This window comes from Hyperolius riggenbachi, chromosome 8 (assembly GCF_040937935.1).
Source record: "Hyperolius riggenbachi isolate aHypRig1 chromosome 8, aHypRig1.pri, whole genome shotgun sequence".
Classification (NCBI taxonomy): domain Eukaryota; kingdom Metazoa; phylum Chordata; class Amphibia; order Anura; family Hyperoliidae; genus Hyperolius; species Hyperolius riggenbachi.
Genome location: NC_090653.1, coordinates 17,987,161 through 18,010,723, shown reverse-complemented (window position 1 = coordinate 18,010,723; position 23,563 = coordinate 17,987,161). Strand labels below are relative to the sequence as shown.

Here is a 23,563-nt window from a genome sequence, read left to right as displayed (position 1 = left end):
AGCGCAACACCAGGCCGCCTCCGAATGGCCTCCATCAGAGATGCGCTGAGCCCCCCCAGGAACTACAAAACGCACCTTGAACCCAAACAGAAGCTCTGCATATACACCAAAAGCATGGCTGTTAAGTGGGAGCAGCTGACCAAAAACGAATTACATTAGTACATAGCAAGGAAATGAGCAGCGCTACTTAAAAACAGACTAGTGCCTACCTGCAAAAGAGTGCAAGCCCCACTTGTGGGGTCGAATACACACCGAGCATACACATGACCTGTCTACCACTAGAGGAGGATGTTGGTTTCCATTAACAGCTTGCATGCAACCTATTAAGTACTCGTCCCTCCCACTGCAAAGAAGTCAATCCTCCATGGGAGGGGCCTAACACTAACTAAATCCTAACCTATGTATATGCATAGCCTGGGTGCGGCTAATCAAATAAAATCGAAAAATTGAAAATTGCGCAAAAGGTGGATCAGCGCAACACCAGGCCGCCTCCGAATGGCCTCCATCAGAGATGCGCTGAGCCCCCCCAGGAACTACAAAACGCACCTTGAACCCAAACAGAAGCTCTGCATATACACCAAAAGCATGGCTGTTAAGTGGGAGCAGCTGACCAAAAACGAATTACATTAGTACATAGCAAGGAAATGAGCAGCGCTACTTAAAAACAGACTAGTGCCTACCTGCAAAAGAGTGCAAGCCCCACTTGTGGGGTCGAATACACACCGAGCATACACATGACCTGTCTACCACTAGAGGAGGATGTTGGTTTCCATTAACAGCTTGCATGCAACCTATTAAGTACTCGTCCCTCCCACTGCAAAGAAGTCAATCCTCCATGGGAGGGGCCTAACACTAACTAAATCCTAACCTATGTATATGCATAGCCTGGGTGCGGCTAATCAAATAAAATCGAAAATTGAAAATTGCGCAAAAGGTGGATCAGCGCAACACCAGGCCGCCTCCGAATGGCCTCGTTTTTGGTCAGCTGCTCCCACTTAACAGCCATGCTTTTGGTGTATATGCAGAGCTTCTGTTTGGGTTCAAGGTGCGTTTTGTAGTTCCTGGGGGGGCTCAGCGCATCTCTGATGGAGGCCATTCGGAGGCGGCCTGGTGTTGCGCTGATCCACCTTTTGCGCAATTTTCAATGATATATAAACCACCGCCCTACGCCTTTTAGTTTTCGCTATTTTCGTGATTGAATTTGCCGCGGCCGCGATTTCGATCGCAAAAATAGAGAAAACTAAAAGGCGTAGGGCAACGATTTAGGTGTCGTCCGACAGAGAAGAGAGCTTTAAGATGATATCCATCTTTCCATAGTTACATTGTATTACACAGGGCGACTTTTTGTCAAAGTCAGCAGCTGCATTCAGCAGAATGGAGCTGCTGACACTGGGGAAAGTGTCGTCCTGTGTAATACAAGTAACTATGGAAAGATGGATATCATTTTAAAGCTCTCTTTCTCCTCTTTCTGGCGACACCTAAATCATCGCCCTACGCCTTTTAGTTTTCTCTATTTTCGCGATCTAAATCGCGGCCGCGGCAATTTCAATCGCGAAAATAGCGAAAACTAAAAGGCGTAGGGCGGTGGTTTATATATCATTGGAAAGAGGAGAAAGAGAGCTTTAAAATGATATGCATCTTTCCATAGTTTCTGCACTGCTCGGAGTCCCTTTAACATTTAAAATTAAGAAATATATCCATTTAAATTATAGAAATAACATTTAGCGTCTATTAAACACATTTTTAGTAGAAAAATAGATATATTTACAGAGATCTGTACATCTGTCCAGAAACAGGGACAAATGAGGGAGAAAGAGGAACGCAGGAATTGGGGACCCAAAGAGGCACTGTCTCTCTGAAAAGGGACAGTTGGGAGCTATAATAATAAGAAAAACTAGGACTGTCTCTTTAAAGCGGGATTGTCAGCTCCAAAATCAAATTCCATTTAGCCACTGCTCTGCGTTTATTATGCAGCCTGCAACCTGACTCTGCATTCGCAAGCATTCCAATATTTCTGCTGTAATAAATCTTATCTTAGTTAGCCGGCTTTATTTTTGCCACTGACCACAAAAAGGAAGCTTGTCATCTCCCCTCCCATATTCATGCTCCTCACTGATTGGTTGAGGGCAGTTCAGTGAGCTGCTGACATCAGATCTATGTTGTGCTCACATGTGTTTACAAAGCAAGCTAGCTATGACAGTGCAGATTCTAGGAGGAAAGAAAAAAGGAGTAAGGGAGGAAATTACATCAGGATTGGCTTCAGTCAGAGGGAATCCAAGATGGAAAATGCCTGGAACAAAATTTTCTATTTACTGTATAAAAGTCACTGAAATCAAAACATGGACAGTACAACACAGCTGTTATGTAGGTAGATCAAGTATTTATCTACTTACATAGGTGTTTTTTTTCCTGGTATGGCATGGCTGTCCATGCAGCTTTAAAGGACAATTGTAATGATACTGATATGGAGGCTGCCATATTTATTTCCTTTTAAACAATACCAGTTGCCTGGCAGCCCTGCTGGTATATTTGGCTGCTGTAGTGTTTGAATAACACCAGAAACAAGCATGCAGCTAATCTTGTCAGATCTGACAATAATGTCAGAAACACCAGATCTGCTGCATGCTTGTTCAGGGGCGGTGGCTAATAGTATTAGAGGCAGATGATGAGCAGGGCTGCCAGGCAACTGGTATTATTTAAAACAAAATAAATATGGCAGTCTCCACATACCTCTCGCTACGGTTGTCCTTTAACAGAGAATAAAGTGTCTGGAGATCACACGCTACTCACATGTGTCCTTCATGCATGTGTTGGTGGAGGAGCACAGCTCTGTCAGGTGGACGGCAGACTGCTCACCCTCCTCGCCCGGGATCGTCAGAACAGAGATCTGCAGGGAGACAGGCAACTCTTAACCAAAAGACTCCCCAATATGCGAAATACACACCACACACACACATACATACATACATACACTCAACACACACACACCACACACCACACACATACATACATACATACATACACTCAACACACACACACCACACACCACACACATACATACACACACCACACACCACACACAACACACACACACATACATACACACACCACACACCACACACACAACACACACACACACACACACACAACACACACACACACACACACAGACACACAACACACACACACAACACACACACACAACACACACACACACAACGCACCACATACATACACACAACACACATACACACAACGCACCACATACATACACACAACACACACACACGTACACACACACACACACACACACACACACACACACACACACACACACCACACACCACACACACACACACACACACACACAGAGACACACACACACACACACAACACACACATACACACATACACACAACACACATACACACAACGCACCACATACATACACACAACACACACACACGTACACACACACACACACAACACACATACACACAACGCACCACATACATACACACAACACACACACACGTACACACACACACACACACACACCACACACCACACACATACATACACACACCACACACAACACACACACACACACACACACACACAACACACACATACACACACAGACACACACACACACACACACACACACACACCACACACCACACACATACATACACACACCACACACACAACACACACATACACACACAGACACACATACACACAACACACACACACACAACACACATACACACAACGCACCACATACATACACACAACACACACACACACACGTACACACACACACACACGTACACACACACACACACACACACACACACACACACACATACACACATACATACACACACACACACACACACAACACACATACACACAACGCACCACATACATACACACAACACACACACACGTGTACACACACACACACACACGATAAATGCATTTAGAATGATCCCTGCTGTGCCTACAATAAGCAATATCTCCCAGACAGAACCCATTTTATTGTCACTGGAGCTGTGTCTATTGCAGGGGTGTCAAACTCAAAAACAAAGTGAGCCAACATTGAACACTGGGAACTAGTCGCTGGCCAACCTCAATGTCTACTGGCCACCTCTCTTTATTTTACAGTTCTGTGGTGTCTAATGGCTCCCCTCCAACCCCTGTACAGTTCCCTGGTGTCTAGTGGCCTCCTCCCTCCCCTATACAGTTCTGTGGTGTCTAATGGCTCCCCTCCAACCCCTGTACGGTTCCCTGGTGTCTAGTGGTCCTGCTCCCCTCCCCTATACAGTTCCCTGATTTCTAGTGGTCCCCACCCTCCCCAGTACAGTTCCCTGGTGTTTAGTGTTTTCCTCCCTCATACGGCTTCCCTGTTGATACAGAGTTTCACCTCCAATATCGCTTCCTCGGTGGTCTAGAGTGGGCCAAACCTAATGCAAAGTGGGGAAACCACTTGGGGGCCAAATTTAATGGCTCAACCAACTTCCTAGAACTCTAGAGATTTTTAAAAGCAAAACAATATTAGTTATGGACAAAGCACATGTTATTTAGTGCCTAATCCAAAGTTATTCTCCTAAGGCCATTATCCGAATACTGATTCTCAGGCATTTTATTATCGTGCAAAAGTCCATTTATTTCAGTATTTCAACTTAAAAGATGAAACTAATCTATGGAATAGGAACCCTTTGCAGCTGTTTTGGATGATTTAGCTGCATAGAGTCTGACACTTTGGCCGGCCAGGAATTTGTTTGTGACAGGCTCTGCAATACACTTGTTTTGTCTTTTTAATGTTTGTCTGGAATTTTATCGAATTTTGATATAATAAATTGATTACTACTTGTTATTACACGTTATACCGACTATTTTGATTAATAGAGTCTGACACTTTAAACCTAGATTACTGAACATTTTCTCAATACAGTATTCTTATGGTCTGAGATTTTGGGCTTCTCATCAGCTGTAAGGCCTCGTTCACATCTGCTGCGCTGAAAAACGTGTTAAAGCGCAGGGTAAAAAACGCATGCGCTTGTGCGCGCTTTAGTCCGCGTTTCTGTGCGTTGCGCTGCGCTTCTTTAAAGCACGTTTTGCTTACTGTACCAGCAGCAGTTGTCAATAAAACTTTGTTTTTGTATGTAAATGTATTTTTTTCTCCAATTAGGGGTAAAAAACGCATGCGCTTCTATGCGCTTGTACGCGCTTCTATGCGCTAAAAAAGCGCACCCATTCACTTGCATTGCTGTGCGCTTTCCAGCTCAACGCACAGAAATGCAGCAACACTACGTTTCTGTAACGCTGCTCAGCGCAGCGCATAGATGTGAACCAGCTACATTTAGTTACATGGAAAAATCAATACCTTGCTGATCGCACAGGGCAGTGCGCTGTGGAAAGCGCACAGAAACGGCCCTGATGTGAACGAGACCTAAGCCAAAATCATGAAAATCATAAGAAAATAAAAGCTTGAATTACCTCGCTTTGCATGTAATGAGTCTATTTCATATATTCGTTTCACCTTTTAATATAAATTACTGAAATAAACCGACTTTTGCACCATATTCTAATTTTCCCAGTTTCACCTGTAGCGGCACGGTCTGTGTCTCACCAGGTGCAATTTTTCCTAAAACTATTCTCAGACACCAACACTCCTCTAAAAAAAATTGTCTCTCTTTAAAAAAAACTAAAAAATAAATTTGAGTTATTTTATGTTTAAAGGGTTACTGAACTTCTACCCAACACCACCTTAAAGAGGAACTCCAGTGAAAATAATGTAGTAAAAAAAGTGCTTCATTTTTTACCATAATTATGTATAAATGATTTAGTCAGTGTTGCTCATTGTAAAATCTTTCCTCTCCCCGATTTACATTCTGACATTTATTACATGGTGACATTGTTACTGTGGGCAGGTTATGTAGCTGCTCCTAGCTGTTCTGGCCTTGCAGACAGCTGTAAACAGCTAATTCCTGTCTGTGAACATTGTTACATTGTGGCAGTTTGCCCAGAGTACCGCGGTACTCAGAGCTTCTTGTGGGAGGGGTTTCAGCACAAAATCAGTCATACAGCGCCCCCTGATGGTCTGTTTGTGAAAAGCATCATATTTCTCATGTAAAAGGGGGTATCAGCTACTGATTGGGATAAAGTTCAATTCTAGGTTGGAGTTTCTCTTTAAGGGGTGTATTCCCTAAACTGCCGCAAGGAATAACGCACAAGCAGTAGATACGTAAAACATACCGTGCGTAACTGATTAATGATAGTTACTAACGTGCAGTTATGTTTTACACATATAGTAACGTACGAGCAGTGATTTAAAGGGCAACTGAAGCAAGAGGGATATGGGGGCTGCCATATTTATTTCCTTTTAAGCAATACCAGTTGCCTGGCTGTCCTGCTGATCCTCTGCCTCTAATACTTTTAGCTATAGCCCCTGAACAAGCATGCAGCAGATCAGGTGTTTCTGACATTATTGTCAGATCTGACAAGATTAGCACATGCTTGTTTCTGGTGCGATTCAGACACCACTGCAGAGAAATAGACCAGCAGGGCTGCCAGGCAACCAGTATTGTATAAAAAAAAAAAAAAAATATGGCCACTTCCATATTTCTCACTTCAGCTGGCCTTTAACTCAGATCTCAGTTAGGGGTGTTTGCATTTGTTACGCACATAAGTACAAAAGTATTACGTACAATATTATCATCTGCGGTAACCCAAATGAACAATTACACGCAGCCTTGCCATTATGCTGGGCATACACGGCCAGATAGTGCGCCGGTATCGCGCCAGCGGCTCGATGCCGGCGCATCACCGCTTGTCCGCGCGGATCGATTTCCGCTCGTCCCCGCGGGCGCTTTCTAATCAGCGCTTCGTTTTTTCTATTGTTCTGCCCGCCAGTATCGAGCGCGGAATCGATCCGGCGGGCAATCGGACCTGTCGGAAATTATCAATCGAGCCATCAGCGGCTCGATTGCTAAGAAGAAACGAGCCGTGTATGCCCAGCATTACGCTTTATCTTGAACTAAACTTTGAATTTTGAATAAGAATTAGCCTTGTTCAGTCCGGGTTCAGTGGTGTGTCATACAAAATATCAGAACATAAGGGAAACAGAGAGAGGTACCTCCTGGTCGGACTCTGACATGAGCACGGAGCGGTCGGTGATGAGAACAGCGCGGGAGATTTGCCTGTGGGGAGAAAAGTCAACAGTCACAGTCCCGAAACAAAGCGACAAAGTAAACAACCTAGCAGCTAAGAAACACCAAGTGCTGGAGACCCCTCAATTGATTACTGTGTGTGTTCGTCTATGTGTGATGTTAGGCACACACTGCGCAATCTTTACTACAGACCCTACATCCGATCCAGAAAATGATCAAATCAGCCTGGTGAATGCGGCAATCAGTTCCAAGCTCAAAATCGACCTCTTTCTCGGTTGGAAATGGATCAAAGCTGGAGTACTGGCCATCGTTCCATGTGTCCAGATTCTGGTAACATTTCTCCTTCCGATTCATTTTCAATCAACATACAATAGTGAAAATTATGGAGGTTTAAAAAATGAAGAAGAAAAAACATTGCCTATGTGTACGCTAGCTTTCTTCCACATTTGATCGATGACAGATCTGTATTTCTTGCACAAGTAGGATCTGAAGTGAAAACTGTATGATGTGTACCAGGCCTTAGTGTACCCGAGACCAAGGTAGTAAAAGAATTGATACTTACCTGGGACTTCGTCCAGCCCCCTCACTGTCTCCCCAGGCTGCTCAGTTCGTCTGTTCCCGTGGCTGGGAGCATTGTGCGCTCGCGCAGTAAGAATGAGCAGGTGCAGAACGCTCGCCGCCACTGAAGGGCGATGGAAGGCAACTGATCCAAGTGACTGGGCTCTCTGGTGTACGATTAGAAAAGCCCAAGGAATCGGCGAAGGAGCCCACAGCCTGAAGGGGGCTGGAGGAAGCCCCAGGTAAGTATCAAATCTTTTATTACCTTGGTTTCAGGTTTCCTTTCAGGGCCACACGTTACAATTTCACCTCAATTTCAAGAAAACAGTCAGTTGTTTCAGTTTTGTTTGTTTTTTTTCGATTTTTTGAGATTGGTGTTGGAAAATACAGACCGACTTTACCATGAATTTTATGGTGTGGGATAGAATGTCAAATGTATTCAACCTGAATAAACATGTGCATGTAACTATTTCGTACATAGCAAACTTTATTGTTTGTTTTTATATGCTGTGTTTATATATACAGTGGCTTGCAAAAGGATTCGACCCCCTTGAAGTTTGTCACATTACTGCCACAAACATGAATCAATTTTATTTGAATTCCACGTGAAAGACCAATACAAAGTGGTGTACACATGAGAAGTGGAACGAAAATCATACATCATTCCAAACATTTTTTACAAATCAATAACTGCAAAGTGGGGTGTGCGTAATTATTCAGCCCCCTGAGTCAATACTTTGTAGAACCACCTTTTGCTGCAATTACAGCTGCCAGTCTTTTAGGGCAGTGTTTCTCAACATTTTATTGGCATGTACCCCTTTTAAAACCCTGTACTCACCAAGTACCCCCTAGCATAGTAAACATTATCACAAGTACCCCTTGACAAATATATATTTAATCGTAGTACATGATAATTAGTTCTAAACAATTTTCAAGCATTTACTATTGCTTTTAATTAGCTAAAACACTAATTTGGTGTTGTTTAAATAAGATTTATAATTTTCTAAAACTCCAAATTTGGTATTCTTGGTTAATTATATCAAGCCCGAGTACCCCCTGGAACCATCAGAAGTACCCCCTGGGGTACGCGTACCACACGTTGAGAACCTAGGTTTTAGGGTATATCTCTACCAGCTTTGCACATCTAGAGACTGAAATCCTTGCCCATTCTTCTTTGCAAAACAGCTCCAGCTCAGTCAGATTAGATGGACAGCGTTTGTGAACAGCAGTTTTCAGATCTTGCCACAGATTCTCGATTGGATTTAGATCTGGACTTTGACTGGGCCATTCTAACACATGGATATGTTTTGTTTTAAACCATTCCATTGTAGCCCTGGCTTTATGTTTAGGGTTGTTGTCCTGCTGGAAGGTGAACCTCCGCCCCAGTCTCAAGTCTTTTGCAGACTTCAAGAGGTTTTCTTCCAAGATTGCCCTGTATTTGGCTCCATCCATCTTCCTATCAACTTTGACCAGCTTCCCTGTCCCTGCTGAAGAGATGCGCCCCCCCAGCATGATGCTGCCACCACCATATGTGACAGTGGGGATGGTGTGTTCTGAGTGATGTGCAGTGTTTTGCATTTTGGCCAAAAAGTTAAATTTTGGTCTCATCTGACCAGAGAACCTTCTTCCACACGGTTGCTGTGTCCCCCACATGGCTTGTGGCAAACTGCAAACAGGACTTCTTATGCTTTTCTGTTAACAATGGCTTTCTTCTTGCCACTCTTCCATAAGAGCCAACTTTGTACAGTGCATGACTAATAGTTGTCCTATGGACAGATTCCCCCACCTGAGCTGTAGATCTCTGCAGCTCGTCCAGAGTCACCATGGGCCTCTTGACTGCATTTCTGATCAGCGCTCTCCTTGTTTGGCCTGTGAGTTTAGGTGGACGGCCTTGTCTTGGTAGGTTTACAGTTGTGCCATACTCCTTCCATTTCTGAATGATCGCTTGAACAGTGCTCCGTGGGATGTTCAAGGCTTTGGAAATCTTTTTGTAGCCTAAGCTTGCTTTCAATTTCTCAATAACTTTATCCCTGACCTGTCTGGTGTGTTATTTGGACTTCATGGTGTTCTGTTGTTGCTCCCAATATTCTCTTAGACAACCTCTGAGGCCGTCACAGAGCAGCTGTATTTGTACTGACATTAGATTACACACAGGTGCACTCTATTTAGTCATTAGCACCCATCAGGCAATGCCTATGGGCAACTGACTGCACTCAGACCAAAGGGGGCTAAATAATTACGCACACCCCACTTTGCAGTTACTGATTTGTGAAAAATGTTTGGAATCATGTATGATTTTCGTTCCACTTCTCACGTGTACACCACTTTGTATTGGTCTTTCACGTGGAATTCCAATAAAATTGATTCATGTTTGTGGCAGTAATATGACAAAATGTGGAAAACTTCAAGGGGGCTGAATACTTTTGCAAGCCACTGTATATATACCTTATTTACTTGCATATAAACCTAATTTTTCAGCATAAAAAAATGTGAATAGTTACCCCCTCGGCTTATATGCGAGTCAGTGGAGCAGAACGGATGGTGGAGTAGGTTTTGTTTCTGGCAGAGGAGCGCAAGTGATCCTGCTCTTACCAGCTTGCACCCTGCTGTGTCCGTGCCCCCCATCCCCTGCAACTCTGTGCAGAGTGCGCTGCTCAAGACCTGTGTCCCCCGGCTTGCGGATTAAACAAGCAACATGTCAGCGGTGCAATGATTGGGGATTCTTCCTGTGTGGCAATCGCTGTGTCTCATATCTATGACACCATCTAGTGGCGTCTTGAGACACAGCTGTATCATGCTTGGGGCACATCTGGCTATGAGGAAGGGGGCTGACTTGTACCGGGGGTACATCTGGCTACTGTGGAAAGGGCTATATTGGGGAGGAGGCTTATACACGAAGCCCCAGGTGAGTAAATCTCATTTTTTTTCCTAGACTTAAGGTTCACTTTAAAAAAAAAAAAAGATAGTATGGCATGCCATGTGAAAATACTATATATGGAAAAGTCATTGTTAGGTAAAATTATAATAAAATGTAACTTTATTGCACTATGTTTATTTATTTTAAATTAATAAAAAGAAATCAATAAGCAGTTGAAGGAAAAAAAATGTGTGCAAAATTAAAGGGACACTATAGCGAAAAATTTTAAAATTTAAAATATGTGCAAACATGAACAAATAAGAAGTACATTTTTTCCAGAATAAAAAGAGCCATAAATTACTTTTCTCCTATGTTGCTGTCACTTGCAGTAGGTAGTGGAAATCTGACAGAAGTGACAGGTTTTGGACTAATCCATCTCTTCATTGGGGGATTCTCAGGGATTTATTTATTTTCAAAAGCACTTAGTGAATGGCAGTTGTTCTGTCTAACTGCTAAAAAACTGTGTAGCGAGCAGGGAAACTGGCCAGCATCATTGTTTAAATCCTTTTTAGGGTATATCTTTATAAAGAATAAAAGCTTTGCTGAGAATCCCCTATGAAGAGATGGACTAGTCCAAAACCTGTCCTATCTGTCAGATTTCTACTACCTACTGTAAGTGACAGCAACATAGGAGAAAAGTCATTTATGGCTCATTTTACTCTGGAAGAAACGTACTTCTTATTTGTATGTGTTTTCACATATTTTAAATGTTTAGCCATAGTGCCCCTTAAAGTGTTAAGTAGCAATATGGTGTTCAGCAGTAATTGTGATGCTACACAGATAATGATGATAGCGTGAGCTATTGATAGATGCTCTGAGATGTTACGTTTGAAAAACCAGTGTTAAAAAAGGTATTTATATTAAAAAAATCTTAAATATTGAGAGATGATCACGGAGTGTAAAGTTTTTCAAATCAACGAACATTTTTGATATATACGATCTTTTTTTTGTTTTGTTTTGTTTTTTTTACAAAATTGTGGCAATCTCAAACACGTGTGTAGTACCTTAAACAACTTCCTCTGATGGCTGGATAGTGTAATGGTTAAGGGCTCTGCCTCTGACACAGGAGACCAGGGTTTGAATCTCGGCTCTGCCTGTTCAGTAAGCCAGCACTTATTCAGCTGGAGACCTTAGGCAAGTCTCCCTAACACTGCCTATAGAGCGCGTCCTAGTGGCTGCAGCTCTGGCGCTTTGAGCCCACCAGGAGAAAAGCGCTATATAAGTGTTTGTCTTTGTCTTTTGAACCTTCAATCAACTGAAAAATGAGATCAGAGTGTCTGGCCACCTATTTTTTTTTGTTTTTGAAAAATCACTGTAAAATTCTGCAAGTTTGCCACAATTCTTATACATGTGAATGAGTTTCTCATAATTCAAACACAGTGGAAATGCAATGCAAATGCAGCAAGTGGAAAGGTGCCTTTAAATTGAACCAGAGACGAAGCACCCTCTTGGTTTCATCCTTTACTGCTCAGCCTCAGTCATTATAGCAGAGCCAGAAGGGGGCGGGCTTGGGCTTGAAAAGACATCAGAGAAGACAGACTCAGCTATAATGATTCCTGAGCAAAGCCAGACTGAATGCTCAGTCGGGGATTTTATCAGGGCTGATAACAAGCAGGCTGAGCAGTGAAGGATGAAACAGAGAGCAGGGTAGGTGTTTTCTCTAATGTTCCTACGGATATATATGGTAAACTACATGAGGGTGCTTCGTCTCTGGTTCACTTTAAGCCCCATCTACACGATACAATTCCACATGCGATCGATCGAATTTGATCGGGTCGATTAAATACGACATGTCCGATCGGAACTCGATCGATAGTGTGATCGATTTTGGTTAGTTATCAATGCAAAATCGACCACACTATCGATCGAGTCCCGATCGGACATGTCAGGTTTAATCAATCCAATCGAATTTGATCGCACATGGAATTGTATCGTGTAGATGGGGCTTTGGAGAGGGAAACCAGTGAGGAAAGAGGAATGACTCTCAGAAGCAGAGATTAGCAGATCTTACCTGTACTGTACCTGCGCACAAGTCTCCTCTGATAGATAACTGTCCTCCACTACCACAAAATTACAGCTTATTCGCTTCCCACCGCTGTCCACAACCGCTTTACACCTGCAGAGAGAGCACACAACACATTATGTGCTGTACATCCTACGGAATTCATACAATGACCGGTCCTCATTATATGCTGTATCATCCAACGGAATCCACACACTTTTGTAAACACCAGAGAGAAATGGCAGCACATCGTAAACCAGGCCGCAGCATTTAATCGACTACCAGCTTAGGCCTCAATTCTGGTATGATTACTGTCTATTTTACCTCATAAGTGGTATTTTACCGCATGTGGTAAAAGCAGTTTGCTATTCTGTTAGATTTTAGTCATAATTTACCTCATGCAGTAAAATTAGGCCATACAATGTGCGGTAATTTACCAAAAATCACTATTCTCGTGGAAATTAGGGGGCATGTTAGCACATCATTTACCGATCAGTTTAAGACCTGCCTGAACCTGGCGGTAAAGTCAATTTGTATGCATTTAGCAGTTTTTAGTGGAGTTCCTAATCAGGCTGTGTAATAGAAAAGAATAGCAGAAATAAAACTCCAAATATTTACTGGAAAGCCCGCCCTAAAACAAAACTTCCAGAGACTATCCTAAGTTACGGAAGACAATTAAAGATTATTATTATACCGCATGCTACCCGCTGAAATATTGCACTTTCTACACGTTTTACCGCATGTTCTGAAATGCGGAAAAGTCTTTCAGAATTGCAAAATAACCCAGAAAACACCACGAGTTATTTTACCGACTAATAAATTATTTACCTCACACAGCTGCCAGAATTGAAGCCAATGGCCTCAATTCACTAGGCTTATCTCCTGTCTTTAATAACTCTTCTAGAGTTGTTACCATGGTGATAAGGCATGTAGTATTCAGGAAACATTTTACCTCAGGCAAGCCTAAAGGCCCATACACACGTCGGATTTTTGCGAACGACCCGTCGTTTGAACGTTCCGTCGTTCAGTCGTTCGCACGTCAAATCCGACGTGTGTACAGACTATCGTTCGGGTGATAAGACTGGCTTCCAGCGATCCGCCGGGCGGATCGCTGGAAACCAGTCTTATCACGCGAACGATAGTCCGTACACACGTCTGATTCCGCGTGCGAACGACTGAACGACGGAACGTTCAAACGACCCGTCGTTCAGAAAAATCCGACGTGTGTATGGGCCTTAAAGTTAACTCTTCTGTCTTTAAGTTAACTCTCCAATCCTTAAAATAACTCCAGAGTTAAGGACAGGCTGTTTATTAACTGCGTGTGAAAAGAACTACAGAGAAAGTAAATTAACTACAGAGGAGGTACAATAACTACAGAGGAGGTAAAATAAGGAATGAAGAGATAAGATAACTCTCTCACTGTGTGGAGGTAAGTTTTCTCTTGCCTTATTATCTCCAGCATGTTCTTAGTGAATTGAGGCCAATGTCTTCAAAACAGATGCTACAACTTTACACTGATGGAGAAGGTTAGCTTCCAAAACAACTGCAATGTTACCACTTCCATGTAGCATGAGAGCTCATCTACACAACCTGTTCACAGTATTCAAAACCTGTCCGCCCTCCTACTACACGGGATGGTAAAACTGTCCATCTCTGTACTATGAAACCACGTTCATATACAGTATATAACTCCATAGCTCCCAACTGTCCCACTTTTGGAGGGACAGTCCCTCTTTGGGAGCCCTGTCCCTCTGTCCTTCTTTCCTCCTCAATTGTCCCTCTTTGGGAGCCCTGTCCCTCTGTCCCTCTGTCCTCCTCATTTGTCCCTCTTTCAGGACTTTGTCCCTCTTTCTATGTAAATATATATATATTTCTCTTCTAAAAAAAATGTGTTTGATTTTGACTCTAAACTTTATTCCCATCCTTTAAAGAGACACTGAAGCGAAAAAAAATATGATATAATGAATTGGTTGTGTACTATGAATAATTACTAGAAGATTAGCAGCAAAGAAAATATTCTCATATTTTTATTTTCAGGTATATAGTGTTTTTTCTAACATTGCATCATTCTATAATATGTGCAGATTACACAACACTCTGCATTCAAAATGATTCTTTCAGAGCAGTCTGTGAAGTAATGACCTCTCCTCTGGCAGAGGAAAAGTAAATAGTCCAGGAACAGTTGAGATAATAAAAGTCAGATAACAGCCCTCTCCACGACTAACTTAGTCGGAGAGCTTAATGGCTTGTTTGCATAGAGATAACAACTGGAGTTTCTCAACTCTTCCTGTACTGGAAACAATTAGACTGATGTATCTGATCTTAATGTTTTATTTCTTAGTTGTGCTACACATACAAATCATAATATCATCATTTTTTTTTCGCTTCCGTGTCTCTTTAAATTGATATATTACTTAATTTTAAAATGTTAATATGAAGGAAAATGAACCAGAATAGAAAGGACCAGTGTGGTTTAAAGTATAAAACAACATACTTTTCTTATGAAAACGTTATGTTATGTGTGACTAGGGGTGTGATGGGGGCGTGATCAGGGGTGTGGCTTATGTGTGCCTCTTTCTTCTCTTAAAAAGTTTGGAGGTAATTGTGACACTGATAGCCAAACTGGTCACCCACTGGCCACACCCACTGCAAGTTTCCATCAAGCTAGGCTGTCACACGCTGCCATCAGCTCACCCTCCACTTCTATATAAACAAGCGGCTGCCATCAATCCCGCGCCACATCGCTATCAGTCCTCGGCGACACGCAATCGCGTTACCTTTCCACTAGTAATGGGCCTGACCTTTTCTGGAGTTATTGAGGAGATACTACTCTACAGAATACGTGAATAATGCAAAATCTCATTACGACTGCGCTAAACACGGAACAATCTCTCGCTGAAGATTATTTTTACACCTCTGTTGCTGTGCGTCCCGAGATGAGCAGCTCCCTGCCCTGCAGCAGTGGAAACCCCGTACTTCCCACAGTGTTACAGTGGATCTGAACTCTTGCACAGGACAGGAGGAAAACAGAAAGAAATGCACCCTGTATGTATTTAGAGAGCTTAGCCTGTCTAATTCCCCGTCATCTGTGTCTAATCACCAGTGTAATTTGATCTCTCAGCTGTGTCAGCTGTCTGCCTCAGCAGAGCAGCTAATTGGTAAACAGGATGTTAACCTTATGTCTGCTTCCATGAAAGCAGGAAGAAGACACACTTCAGATGTATTGCAGGATTTGTATCAGTGCAATACCTGGTACACGTTGTGCAATTTCCCAACAGATGGATGGGTCGAATTATTTCCAACACGCCCCATCTGATTTTCAATCGTTTTTCTGAACACTTCTATACAAAAATCAATCAGAGAAACTATCAGAAATCAGGTCGGACCTGTTGGAAATAATCAAATTGACCTATCTATCTGATGGGAAATTGCATTGTGTAGACTAGGCATTACAAAGAAATGTTTTTCTTTAAAAGTTACTGTGCTGTTGCTCATCTTTTAGAGCAAAGAGGAAGTTCTGAGCCCAGGCCAGCTTTATGGGCTCATTCCCATTACAGGCTTGACTTTATTTTCTATATATGAGATCATCCTCCTCCTTTGCTTGATTTGTCAATTGTATGTAAATGACTGCATATACTTGCGTATAAGCCTAATTTTTCACCATAAAAAATGTGCTGAAAAGTTACCCTCTTGGCTTATATGCGAGTCAGCGGAGCAGAACGGATGGTGGAGCGGGTTTTGTTACTGGCAGAGGAGTGTTAGGATTGTGCACTAGTGATCCTGCTCTTGCCAGCCGGCTCCCTGCTGTGTCCGTGTCCCTCATCCCCTGCAACATGGTGTGCAGAGTGCGTTGCTCAATACTACCTGTGTCCCCCGGCTTGTGGGGCAGAGCGTGCAAGCAATGTGTCAGTGGTGCAATGGTCGGGGATTCTTCCTGTGTGGCAATCTCTGTGTCTCATATCTATGATGCCATCTAGTGGCGTCCTGAGACACAGCTGTATGATCCTTGGGGCACATCTGGCTATGGGGAGGCGGCTGACTTGTACTGGGGGAACAGCTGGCTACTGTGGAGGGGGCTATATTGGGAAGGGGGCTATAATGAGGAGGGGCTTATATGAGAGTCAATAGCTTTTTCCTGGTTTCTGAGGAACAAGTGGGTACCTCAGCTTATACGCGGGTCGGCTTATGTGTTAGTATATACGGGTATCACATCTCACATGCGGAGTCACCGAGATACGTTATTGGACGCAAACACCTGAAGTGAAACTATATTTCCCCCGCAAAGCAGCATGAACGGAAATCTGCATGTGATGGAAGCGAGCCTATAGACTTATCAATCTGCACATTTTTGCCAAGTGAAAACACAAAGATATACAGAAAAGAGGCCTTAGGCTAGTTCCACACTGGGGAAAGGGAGGGGGGGGGGGATTGGGGGAGGGGTTGCATTATAACATACGTGTAATGCAAACAAAAATAAAAAATTGTGATGTCATGTGATGTGTCGCAGGCAAAGAAGTAGCTGACCAATGTACACCTTCATTGAGAAGCATTCTAGAAGTGCACTGCATGTTCAGGACAGTGACAGCAGAATCCCTTGCACTGCTGCAGAACAAATAAAAAAGGATGAGTGGGGCAAACAAGAAATTTGATAACGATATGCGATAACGGCCTTCAATTTCCTGACGATCGAGACGAAACCCTGGACACTGTCCTCCCAATGAAAATGTCCCCCCGGTGGCCCATGTAAAGTGTATACATTACCTGTCTGCGGCCTTCGCTTGTCCCTTCGCTGATCTGGGCGCATTCCCCTCTGCATACACGCACGTCCCACGTGGTTTCCTAGTAAGGGCGCGCATGTGACATTACACACTCGCCCTTACTAGGAAACCAAGTAGAGTGCGCATGTAGGCAGAGACGGAATCCCAGAAGCCAACGGGAGACAAGCGGAAGCCAGGGAGAGGTAATGAATACACTTTACACGGGGCACATACATTAAGAGACTCTGTAACAATTTTCAGCCTTATTTCTTCTATCCTATAAGTTCTTATACCTGTTGTAATGTGGTCTGGGTTACTGCAGCCTTTTCTAGTTGCACAGTCTCTATAGTATATCTATTCTTCTTTTCTTTGTCAAGCTTTGCCGACCCAGGGAGGAATGTGCTGCCTCTGCTGTGATAGAGAGAAGTTATGCACGCCCCCCTGCGTGCTGTGTGTATGAGTCACAGGCTTGTCTCTGGTCACAGCCAGCCTGTCTGAGGCTCATGGAGCTGTGACCTTGTGAACAGCTGTGAGTGCAGAAAGCCCAGACAAGCAGCTAAGGCAACACTGGGAGTAACATTCCAGCAGACAATTCAGGCTTGAGAGGAGCCACTGCAAACAGGCACCTGCTCAGATGTATTTCCTGTTTGGCGGCAATCTTCATTGTTTACAAAAACGATAAATAAAACAGTGATTTTATCACAAAGAAAGCAGCGGGTGCGGTGAAAATGTCACAGAGGGGGCTAGGAGAAGACAACAAACAGGCTGGTACGTTTATTTATGTAAGATTTTCACAGTACAGGTTCTCTTTAGGGAGGAACAGTGTCGGGGCGGTGAGGCAGACGTATGTGACGCACAAGGCTGACTCCCGAGTGATTTCATCCAGAAATTTATCAGGAATCGGCCTGTGGTGTATGGGCAGATGACAGAGATTTCTCTTACCAGATTTGGTGAGAGATTTGTCTCTTGGTCGAATCTGCTCATACATCGCTACATGTATGGCCACCTTTAGTAAAATATCTTACAATTGTAATTGCCACTGCCTAATAGTAGAATATTGGTAATTTTATCGATACACTACCATCCGGTTTCTCCTGCGCTTTTTTTTCACATACACATTCTGTCCACCATTTTACTTTCAAACGCTGTTTATATTCAGTTATCAACTTGATTGCTGTTAGAATTGACCACAATCGTTTTTTTGTTTTAGATGTTTTTTTTTTTAATATATGCTGTTAAATTAAAACATTTTGCAACGCTCAAATAGAACCAATAAACTAACTTTAGAAACCCCACTACGAAGTGAGAGTTATATGAAAGCTGCCATATTGATTTCCTATTAATCCAAACAAGCAGAAAGTGCGTTTGGCTGACCCAATCGCTGCCCGCAATCTGTATTATAAGACAACTGAAGCCAGAGGGATATGGAGACTGCCATATTTATTCCCTTCTAAAGGTTAGATTTAGTGGGGTACTAAGGTCAGAGAACACTTGACAACAGTCATCAGAACATTCGTATTTCAACTTTGACGATTTTTTCTAAGGCTTTTAATATATAGCAAAATATAAAACGTTCACCAACAAAAAACATCTAGTAAACAATATTTTCACCCAATATGAAGGAGTAAAATATATTAATGTACAACATTCCTGCCGGCATAACTTTTTCTATCTTAAATACTTTTTAGAAATGTAAATCTTAAAGTTAAAAAAAAACAAAAAAACAAAGAAAATTACTGATATTTCTTAAAATACAACTTAAATAAAGTCAGCGCAGACTGGGCTACAGGTGAAACTCAAAAAATTAGAATATGGTGCAAAAGTCCATTTATTTCAGTCATTCAACTTAAAAGGTGAAACTAATACATGAAATGGACTCATTACATGCAAAGCGAGAGATTGTAAGCCTTTATTTGTTATCATTTTGATGGTTATGGCTTACAGCGTATAAAAAACACCAAAATAAAAATATCAGACCTTTCGAATATTCTGAAAAATACTGTAGACTCAGTGTCAGACTCTTATCAGCTAATTCATACAAAACACCTGCAAAGGGCTTTTATTTCATATATGAGTTTCACCTTTTAAGTTAAATGACTGAAATAAATGGACTCTTGCACAAGATTCTAATGTTTCGAGTTGCCCCTGTAATATAGAGTTACTAGACAGAAAAAAACACCAACATCCAGCTACAATATTATTATTATTAACTTATATAGCGGCAGCATCTTCTGTGGCGCTGTACAATAGATTACAAGGTGCATAGTATAAAATCTTTATTGTGGTGGATGCAATGTTTATTTAAAGTGGCAATGGAGCAAAATACCCCCCCCCCCCCCAAAAAAAAAAAAAAAAAAAACCAAAACGTATGATATAATGAATCGTATGTGTAGTGTGGATAGTTGATAGAACATTAGCAACAAAGAAAAGAGTCTCATTTTTATTTTCAGTTATATAGCTTTTTTGTAACATTGCATCATTCTCTAATATTTGCAGTTTACACACTACATCCTGCATTTTAAACTATGAAACAGAGCAGAGCCAATGACCCTTTGAACTCCTCTGTAGTAAAATATTTCCCTGTTTCTTTGAAGTATAAGTGCTTCAGAAATTAAGACTGTAGCCAACCAAGTTTGGTCGGAGAGCTCAGAGAAGCTCTTTTGCACAGATAACAACTGAAGTTTCTCAACTCGTCCTGTACTGGAACACAATAAACACTGTACTGTACTGGAAACAATATGAAGCTCTTTCTTGCTACCACTGTTCTTTTTCTCAGCTGTGCTACACGTACAATTCATTATATCATAAGTTTATTTTCACTTCAGATTCCCTTTACCTTTTTTTTATAACTTTTTTTTCATACCGTTTTAAAAATTAAAAGGAGTTTTTGTTTTAATAATGTTTCATAAACTGGATAAGCATGCACCATTTTGTTGTTGTTATTTTCTAAAAAGTAAATAATTTTATCTATTATGACATTTTTTTTTAAAGATAATCTGTACTCTAAAATTCTTACAATAAAAAGCATACCATTCTATTCATTATGTTCTCCTGGGTCCCTCTGTGCTGTTTCTGCCACTCCCTGCTGCAATCCTGGCTTGTAATTGCCAGTTTTGGCCAGTGTTTACAAACAAAAGACATAGCAAGTGATAGGCTGAGAGTAGCTCAGTGTGTGAGTCATACAGAGTGTGCAGGGGGCCTGGAGAGGGTGTGTATAGCTTCTATCCAATCACAAGCAGCACAGCACATTCCAGCCTGACTGCCTACAGACCCGACAGAGGAGAGAAGATTAGATCATATAACAGAGATAATACAGCCACTGTGCAACTAGGAAAGGCTGCAGTTAGACAGAGCACATTAGAACAGGTATTGGAACTTATAGGATAGAAGAAATAAGGATGAAAATTTTGTTACAGAGTCTCTTTAAATCAGCAAGTAATGTTGTTATTGACAAGAAACTTAAAAACGAGGGGTCATTTTAAAAAAAAATTTAAATGTAAATAATTGTATCTATTACGACACTTTTTTAAAAAAAAATCAGCAAGAAATGTTTTTGACAAGAAACTTAAAAGCAAGGGGACTTTTTTTTTCTAAATGTAAATAATTGTATCTATTACAACAATTTTTAACACCAGCAAGTAATGTTGTTATTGACAATAAACTTAAAAACAATGAGAATAAAAAAAAAATAAAACTGAAACGGCATTGAGCATTGTCCTGACTTCAGCAGGTCGCTGGATGTGAGGTGATCCTGTGTTGGGACATGAATCACACTCAGCCCTCCATTGACCTTCTTTCAATGTGTCGAAGATAAAAGGATGAGCAGCAGAATCCATCTCTCCAGCAGCGCCATCCGTTATAAACCTACTTTATAGGTCTCATTACCCAAACTAATGGGCTAAGGGCGACATCCTTGAAATGGACTCGCCCGACACTGACAATGCCTCGCGGCAATATTTCAGAGCAAATATGTAAATTCCTCAGAGTTCCTCTCCTACTTTTATTATTAAGGAAATAGATATTTATTGCGTTTTTTTTTTCCCTCTCGGTTTGAGGGACACAATTTTCGGGGGCGAGGAGGAGAAGGAGGAGTTGTTTGGTGTACAGGAAAAAGGATGTCCGATTTGATTAAATCGGTATATTTTATGGTGTGATTTAGGTTTCCGAAGTTAAGTGGCTTAAAACTGTTGCCGAAGTTTTTATTACAGTTTAATGGGAAAGCAATTATGGGCCGATCGGGCGCTGGAAATTTTATAACTTGGATGCCCTTAAGCAACGAGGTCTGCCCGGCTGTCTTTCTCAAAAGCTCTAAATTTGTTTTCAAGTTACAAAACTCAAGTGTTGGTATTTTATGCCGGAGATACAAATTATCCGGGCAGCTGCAGTGATGCGTGATGGCCGATAAACTGTCACATCGCGAAGTGGTGACAAAACGGGGACAGCAGCTTCCTACTATAATTCTAAAATCAGTAAAGGGTCTACGACGCCTTTTAGACTTCAACTTTTCTAACTTGAGTGTAAACTCAATCCTTTGGTGAGGAGTAGATTTCATTCCTTCCTGGGCTGAACCATGCCCACCAACTGTTTAAAGCCAGGCTAAAAAGATAAAGAAGTAAATAAAACAGACCTGGTCTTCTGCTTACTACTTAGGACTTGCCTATCAATCTCACCCAACCTTGATGCTTTTCAGTCTGTGATCGAAAGGCTTCTACACACGTTCAAACAATCTGCCCAAGTATCATCTAAACTTGGTCTGTTGGAAGACAGTTGGGCATGTGACAGTTGGGCGTGTGTATGGCTGGCAAACAACAAGGCGGCCAACTGATAACAGGTGGTTTACCAGATCCATCCGGCGGATCAACCGGCACAACTATCTTGCAGGTTGGCCCCGTGTGTACAAATCGTTTGAACAACTTGAATGTGGACATGTTGTGCAGTTTGTCGTTTCGCTTGCGCACGCAGTATTTAAAGAGAACCCGAGGTGGGAATTACTTTTACTATTGGGGCACAGAGGCTGGTTGTGCGCACTAAGACCAGCCTCTGTTGCCCCATCGTGTGCCTCCATGTCCCCCCTGCTCGCCGCTATACCCCCCGCATTGCTGGCTGTGTCGCCAGCTCAATGTTTACCTTGCGCTGTCAGTCAGCGCCGCTCCCCCGCCTCCTCCGCATCGGCGCCACCCGCCGCGTCACTTCCCTCCTATCAGCGGGAGGGAAGGGACACGGGCGGGTGCGCCGATGCGGAGGAGGCAGGGGAGCAGCGCTGACTGACAGCGCAAGGTAAACATTGAGCTGGCGACACGCTGCGTGTCGCCAGCAATGCGGGGGGTATAGCGGCGAGCAGGGGGGACATGGAGGCACACGATGGGGCAACAGAGGCTGGTCTTAGTGCGCACAACCAGCCTCTGTGCCCCAATAGTAAAAGTAATTCCCACCTCGGGTTCTCTTTAAGTGTTGTTGTTTAGTTAGTTGGCGTGTGTGCACGTACTTGTTGCGTAAACAATCTGTTGTGCGGTCGGTCATGTTGTGCCTTACGTTAGATGTGTTATGAGCCTAAAACCTGTTAACTATTTTAATGGATGTCTCAGTAAAGTTTTTGAATATTTCTAATACATTGCGTGGCGTGGACATCATTTGGATGATCTGTATCGATGATATGCCAACAGAATGAATAACTTCTGAAATTTTACATGGTCGCTGCACCTAATGAGAAATTAATTACTTGTTATCAGAGAAATTAGCTCAGATTTTTTTTTCCTTTGAAAAGTAGATGGCCGTGTAACTTTTCTGAACTTGTTTCCTGCTCGGTTATAATTAACCTTATTTCTTTAATTAAGAATAATATAGCTTCTTAAAATGTACAGACACCAGTTACACTGGAAAAATATTAATCCAAAAACTAGGCAACGCATTTCGCAGGTCATGGCCTGCTTCCTCAGGTCAATACAAAAAATGCCTTAGCAGCAAGGGTAGTGTAGGAGGAGAGGAGTAGAGTGTAGGTTATATCTTCTGGAGAAGTAAGCAATTACCTTTCATTTACACATTATGTTTTAGGGCCCTTTTCCACCAGCGCATTTGCGCTGGCTGAATCGCAAAAACGCAAACCGCTAGCGATTTTACAATCGCTACGGTTTGCTTTTTAACATAGGAATCG

The 23,563-nt window shown here is 42.3% G+C and overlaps 1 protein-coding gene across 1 annotated transcript in view; it reads right to left on the bottom strand.

Annotated features, from left to right (window-relative positions):
* Positions 1 to 23,563, bottom strand: part of CHM (CHM Rab escort protein) — a 149,887-nt gene that overhangs the window by 26,173 nt on the left and 100,151 nt on the right. The window contains 3 exon segments of the mRNA XM_068250016.1: positions 2,791 to 2,887; positions 7,145 to 7,208; positions 12,665 to 12,769. Coding sequence (XP_068106117.1) covers positions 2,791 to 2,887; positions 7,145 to 7,208; positions 12,665 to 12,769 — 266 coding nt within the window.